General features: G+C 53.6%; 1 protein-coding gene across 19 annotated transcripts in view; it reads right to left on the bottom strand.

Annotated features, from left to right (window-relative positions):
* Positions 1-3,142: 3,142 nt before the first annotated feature.
* NFYC (nuclear transcription factor Y subunit gamma) overlaps positions 3,143-6,634 on the bottom strand; it is a 33,824-nt gene continuing 30,332 nt past the window's right edge. For 8 of the 19 annotated variants that reach the window (XM_083809847.1, XM_083809862.1, XM_083809855.1 and 5 more), the window contains 3 exons: positions 5,378-5,485; positions 4,576-4,635; positions 3,143-4,031 (listed from right to left, as the gene is read on the bottom strand). In XM_083809847.1, coding sequence (XP_083665973.1) covers positions 3,912-4,031; positions 4,576-4,635; positions 5,378-5,485 — 288 coding nt within the window. In that variant the 3' untranslated portion in view covers positions 3,143-3,911. The remainder of the gene's footprint in view (positions 4,032-4,575; positions 4,636-5,377; positions 5,486-6,634) is intronic. The other 11 variants (XM_083809860.1, XM_083809864.1, XM_083809865.1 and 8 more) reach the window with 3 other exon arrangements.

The following is a 6,634-nucleotide window of genomic DNA, read 5'->3' as shown; positions in this document are numbered from 1 at the left end:
GCTGCGTGCGGGGGGTCCTGGTGCAGCATCCCCCGAGCACGGGGTCCCGGTGCAGCATCCTCCCCCCCCCAGCAGAGCACCCTGACCTTCAGCAGCTCCGTCGGGTTCCGGCGCTCCCCTCGTCCCCGCGGTTTAGGTTTCACCTGGCGATTGATCGGAGCCTGCGGGCGGCAGAGGGGCAGAGTTAAGGTGACCTGAAAGGACTCCCAGCGAGGGGCGCGGGCGCTGGGGAGGGGGCCGGGTGGGTGGGAAGTGTTCTGTTTATTCCTGCTGCTTTGGGCTTTGGAGCAGGACTTTGCAGGCTGAGGTCCCAGGCGTGCTGGGGAAGCGCCGGGAGAGCTCCGCTCGCAAGAGAACTCGGGATTTTTTTCAACAAAGACGTCACTTCTCTAGCTTGGACTCGGCAAGCTGCTGATGAACCAGCAGAGGAGTGCTACCACCACCCAACCGCTGCCCCTTCTGAAACCTTCCCCTCCTGGCCTCCGGCAGCTCGGCTTCTGCAAATTGGTCCCAGACCATCCCCGGGGGGGGGGGGAGAAGGGAACCTCAGAGGCTGCAGGTGCAGCGGTAGCCGTGATGCTGCTCACTCTCAGCCCAGCAGAGCACCTGGGGGCACTTTAGGGAAGGGACCGATCCTGCACCGGGGTCGCGCTTTCCACCTGTGCAGACCCTGGGAAAATCCACTGATGCTGTGGAGCTGCGAGGGCCGGGAGGTTTTGGGGGGAAGCCAGGGAGCCTCAGTAGGGTACCGGCCCAGCCAGCAGAACCGGCGGAGGTTTCGGGAAGCCGGCCCAGGCTCTGCCGGCTTTTTGCCCCCTGCCTGGCCACGGGCATCCCGCAGAGCCCCTCACGTCCTCGGGTCCGGCCCCTGGTGAAACTTTAAAGAGGATTTCCGAGGCCGGGTGCTGGTGAGCGAGGAGGCCTGCGTGCTTGGAGCCTGCTGCCCTCTTGGGATTGCAGCTGAAATTCCTGGCACGGACGGGAGGCCGGGATTTGAGGCCAGGATTTGCATCTACAGGATTTCCAGTAAGTTTTGCAGCCCTGGTATGCAGCTGCAGAGCTGCCGGCTGGGGAGGGGGACAGGCGGGACGGGGGCTCCACGGGAAACCGTGATGGGACGGGAGCGAAACCCAGGCTGGTGTCCTCCATAGGGCGTGCTGGGGGGTCCCGGGGCAGAGCTGGGGGTGCACGGAGGGCAGGAGGCAGCCAAAGCCTCCGCACGGGGGAGCCTGAGCTGGGGCTCGGTGGCCGGGATGGGCAGAGCTGGGGGCAAGCGACCGCAGGGTGCCCGGGGCTGGCTGCGTCCTGGGAGCTGGGGACAGCTGGGAGCAGGGGGCAGGGAGGGCTGCGGAGCACCTGCGACTGCCGAAGGCTTGGCCTCGGCCCAGGGCAATTAGCTGCTGGCTTGGTGCTCACACGCGCTCGAGCAAACCAGAGGCTGGGACGCCCTGGCCATGCTTCAGAGGGCTCCCTGGTGCAGGATGGGACCCGCTGGGCTGGGGGCTGCGGCGCTGCATGGCCACGGAGCCGGGGCGACCCCAGCCCCTGCCCCACGTCTGTTTGCCTGCCCTGACCCCGCGCTGTGAGCAGCACCGGGAGCTGGGTGAACGAGGACTTCAGGAGAGTTTTGGGACCCTCGGCTCACCGGTGCTGCCCCAGGGCACCCTCAGGGCAGCTCACAGCCACAGCAGCAGCACCGGGGCCCTGCAGAAGCAGCGGGTCCCGGAGCGGTGGCGGCACAGCGGGGCCAGCGCTGCCCCGGGGCCCGACCTGCTCAGGAGACGCCGTTCGCTGCTCGCTGAGGGTGAAGCCAAGCAGCAGGCGATGTGACATCCCTGCTCCCAGCTCCGTTACGAGCCAGACGTTGACATCTCCAGCCTCGGTACCAGCCGCCCGGTGCAGTTCTCGCACCCCTGGCTGAGCTCAGATGTCAGGCAGCTCGGGGCGATGCTGAGCGTGCTGAGAGCAGCCTGCCTTCAATTACAGGTGGGGGCTTTCGCTGCAAAGCGCTCTCCTTTCAGGAGCAGCGCAGCTCACACACACTTTCTGTCCTTCAAGCAATTTATCTATTTATTTATTTATCTATCTATTTATATATTTATTTATTCCCACTTTAAACTCCTTCAAGCAAACACAAGGCAGAGCACAGCTTTGGGTAAAGAGCTTCCCTCGGGCAGAGCCCAGCGTGTGCGGCTGCCAGCCTCCGTCCCCGTGAGCCTCCTTCCCCACGGGCCTCCCACCCCACGAGCCGCCAGCCCCATGCAGCAGCCACCCGTGGGTGCCCTCTCGTGGCCGCAGCCCACACGCGGAGCTTTCACCCAGCGTATTTTATTTTTTCCCCCCGGCTTCACGCTGGCTGCCCACCGACGCTCTGCGCCAGGCGTGACGGTGCCCACCCCGCAGGGAGCTGCTGGCTCCCAGCCCTTTTAGGACTCACATGGATGACCTGACCTCACCTGGCCCAGGAGGCGCAGGAATCGCAGCGAGCTCCCTCACCACCCAGGAACAACCCGGCCCTGTTTATGGACTTTACACCACTCCTGGTGCTGCTCCTCGCTGCGAAACCATGGCGAACTCGGCTCTTCTGCCAGGAAAAAGCAGCAGCTGCTGGTGCTGGCACTGTCCCTCGCGCTGTCACACAGCTCTGCCAAGGCGCTGCACAAAGCCACAGAGCCCCTCCTGGACAACGTGCCAAGTATGTCAAATTGCCTGATGTTGGACACAAAGATTACGAGTTACAAAACCCCAGCCGTGTTTTAGCCAAGCCCTAAGCTTGGCCCTAACGCCGCCAGGCTCCTCGCAGTGTGCTCAGTTAAACCTGGCTTCTGGAGCTCGTTCAAACCCGTCCTAAACCCCTCGCTGCTTCAGAAGCTGCAGGGAGCGCTGGCAGGCACAGGGGAAGGGCTGCTCTGCTGAGGCAGTCGCTGTACAACGTCCCCATGGAGACCTCCTTGGCTGGTGGGCACCAGGCGAGCTCCCACCCCACAGCTCATGTTCCCAGAGACCCCCCCAAGCCCCTTCTGCAGCCACCCTTAAGCCCTGTTGCAGGTTCCACCACTTTGGGGTGATTTTTCAGGGACTCGGGACGCTCTTCGCTTGGCAGGTTGATGCTGGGCACCGGTTCCCAAAGAAAGTGCAGACGTTATCTTACAAAGGAAATTTATTTTGTTTTATGAAGCTTATATTACATGCATCGACTGAAGCTAGTACAACAGTTAACAGCAGGGCTGGGGTTTGTCCAGGCTTCCATTAGTGTTTCTGGAATAAACCAGGCCAAATTAAAGAATCGTTTGCCCTTAGAAAATACAGTCATAATACAAGGAATGTTTTTGTTTTCACTTTAATTACTCTTCCTCTACTCCCTGCCCCCTAGCTGCATATACTCAATGCTCCGGCTTACCAAAAAAGGAGGCAGGAGAGGAAAATCTAACACACATACACACTCCCCCCCCACGCCCCTAATGGACCACTGAGATGGTAGGACTGAATCTAGCTCTATTCGGAGAAAAATACAAACAGAATACCAGGAATAAAGCTCTTACAACAAACCAGATGCAGTACCCTTTAATAATTTCACTAGATAAAAACGTTTTACACATCGCTCAATGAGATGCTACAAATTCCTTTTGATTAGTTCTCTTCAGTTTCCAGGGGGTTGAACAAGCAGCTGAATACACTGAAATATTGACTTCTAAAAATAAAAATACAAATATTGCATTCTTGTCAGTGTCTGCTGGATATTCTCTCATACCCACCAGAGGAAGGCGTATAGTGCACCGGAGACCGCAGCCTACTATAGGCTGAATATTGAGCATGGATACAGAGAAGCAGATGGATTCATCAGACCAGGTTGGTACGGCGAACGTCGGGCTGGTAACGTGTTTGTTTCCACACAGAGACACGACGTCCACTCAGTCCCCCGTCACTTGCGTGGCCTGGCCATCTGAGGTTTGGTTGGTGGACTGAATGAACATGGGCTGGGTGATGTCCTGGCCTGCAGGCATGGTCACTTGCTGGATCTGATAAAGCTGCTGGTGGGGACGGAAGAGGGGGAAGAAAGGACTGTCAGTTCTCATCTCACACAGCGTTCGTCTCCTCCAAGCACAACGATATGCATTAACCCTACGAATTTAGTGGTGGTGGTAACAGCAGCTCCCAGGTCCAAGTAATATCTGTCCCAGAAAACAGACCACGAAGAGCCGCTGGTACGATTTAAGCAATGGATGTCTGAAGTAATTCTGTGAATTTCTTATGCCCAGACTGAACTGGCGCTGCTTATGCAATAGTCAATAGCTAAATGTTAAGACCTTTATTCTTGAATTGGTTAGGATTAAAATGGATCCTACGCAGAGTGCAAGGGGCTCGGTTAATTTGGAGCAGATGCAGCCAAACACGAAGAATCCACCTGAATTAAGAGCGGCACAACATTCACTTATCCTGTGTCTGCTTCAGGTTTGGTAGCAGTAGCAGGGTTTTATCTGGAGGAGTCGATTTGCCAGAACACACAGATTTTAAAACTGTCTTTCAACCTTTGACTTCAAAGGGATGTAGCATCAACAATCTCCAAATTCTTACCTGTCCATCTGTGAACTGGCTGAACTGCTGCTGTCCTTGCTGGACTTCTGTCTGCGTTATCTGCAAGGATAACAGAAGGATGATCACTGAGGGCATTTTGGAGAGGGTCAGGACCCCACAAAATATTCTGCCGCGGCCTTTCAAGAGCATTTAGACTCTTCCAAACTTCGTCACCCCACCGCGTGGTAAGATACATCTTATGCCGCTGGACTGCAGTCATGCTGGTGCTAACTGCAAGTCAAGAACAAGGGACATGGGATTCAGCTGTTCCAAACCAAACACAAGCATGTCCTCTCTGATTTTCACAAGGAGAATGCGGCCTCCAGGATCACAGAAAAGCAGCAGCTCTCCTATCCCCTGAAGGCAGAGAAGAATCCCTTAGTGACCAGCCTCACCAAGACCACGAGGTAACCTGCTGGCAGCAACGCTGGCCCTGATGTTTCACCTCTGTAACAGCTCTCCTGAGAGCGTGCGCTGCTGCTCCTCCCTCACCCAGCCAGAAGGAGCAGAAGTAAAGAGAAGGCTGATGAAGTTTTACCTGCAATCATCTCAGAAGCAGCACGAGCTTTGTACAGTGAGAGACACACGCACGCACACACACACACGCATGCAGCTTTCACGTACAGGTAAAGGAAACTTCCCCTATGCTCCTTGCTTCATTATTCTGATGAAGGTAACAGGAAGAAAAGAAACGCAGGAACCCTAGCCCAAGAGTTGGTAAATTCAACTGGACTTTGCAGTTTCAGGAGCTAGGGAACAACACTTTAACAGTTAATGTCAGCCCTGCCATTAGAGTGCGTACCTGCTGTGCATTGGTTGCAAGCGTCTGGATCTGCCCCTGGACTACCTGGGTGCCTGACACAGGTTGGGCTAAGCGGATATACTGCAGCTGGCCAGCATTCAACTGAACCTGGAGACAAGCGGAGGGGGCAGGGAAAGAAAATTAAACAGGTAACTGTGTAACCTGAAACACACAAACTTGCCTTCTTGTTTCCACAACAGAAGCCAGAGTAATAGATGCCACTGGGAAGCTTCCGTTGGTTACCGGTTGAGATGAGCAACTACCACTACCTGCCAAAGCAAGAACGATGTCCACAGAACTCCTCCAGGTTCTTGAAGTAAACCCCAAAGAAGCACAACATCACTTCTTTCTCCAGAATGGAAGTGGTCAGTTAGTAGCTAAAGCATATTAATTGCTAAATTTCTGAAAGCATCAAGGACACTCATTTGTCTTTTTAGTACGAGAACCGAGTTACGACTTCGATGTATCGTTTCACATAAAGAAAACTCTTACGAGCTAGCCGCACATAACGACATTCCTATTACATTCTGCCAAAAAATATAAAAAGAAAATACGGGAAATTTTCAAATAAATGAAGACAGTGGAGATGACAAAACCCAGGGATATTGCAAGATAGTATTTGGAACCTTTAAATACGGCTCTTCCCCACCTGGCAGAGGCCAATACTTTGCATCAGTGCTTTGTGCTTTACATTCACATGTAGATTTATTTCCTACAACCCAGATCTTGCAAGGGCAGATGCCTGGGGGAGTGGGACGTGAAGAAAGTGTCATCGTAGTAACCTCACCTCTCATTTTGCATTTTCTGCGATACAAACAGCTAATACTGCTAATACCCATCTGAGAAGCAATAAAAAGTTCACCACATGATTGATACTACTCTTGAATTTTTCATTTTGTCTTATTTATAGATTCATAGCCTTAAGGTTAATTATACACAAAAATATTTTAAGTTTTCTTCTTTTTGAAAACAGTAAAAGACAGACATACAAAACACTTGAACACGGCTCACTTGACAAAGGTTGGAAGTGCCTAGAACATGGTCTTGGCATTTACACAAACACCGCTGACTTCACCAGCTGTGTCTAAAAGCTCCAATATTATTTCAAGAGCAAATAAACTCCACATGAGCATAAACATTTCAATAAAGAATCTGTTTCTGCACTGAGATCTGCCTGCAGAGCATGTTTTCCACACTGGGGGTTTCCTGCTTAGATTTTAACTATACTACTAACGGAATGGATCAAAGTGATTTAGA

This window comes from Anser anser (genome assembly GCF_964211835.1).
Source record: "Anser anser genome assembly, chromosome: 24".
NCBI classification, from domain to species: Eukaryota; Metazoa; Chordata; class Aves; order Anseriformes; family Anatidae; genus Anser; species Anser anser.
This window is presented reverse-complemented; position numbering and strand designations above follow the sequence as displayed.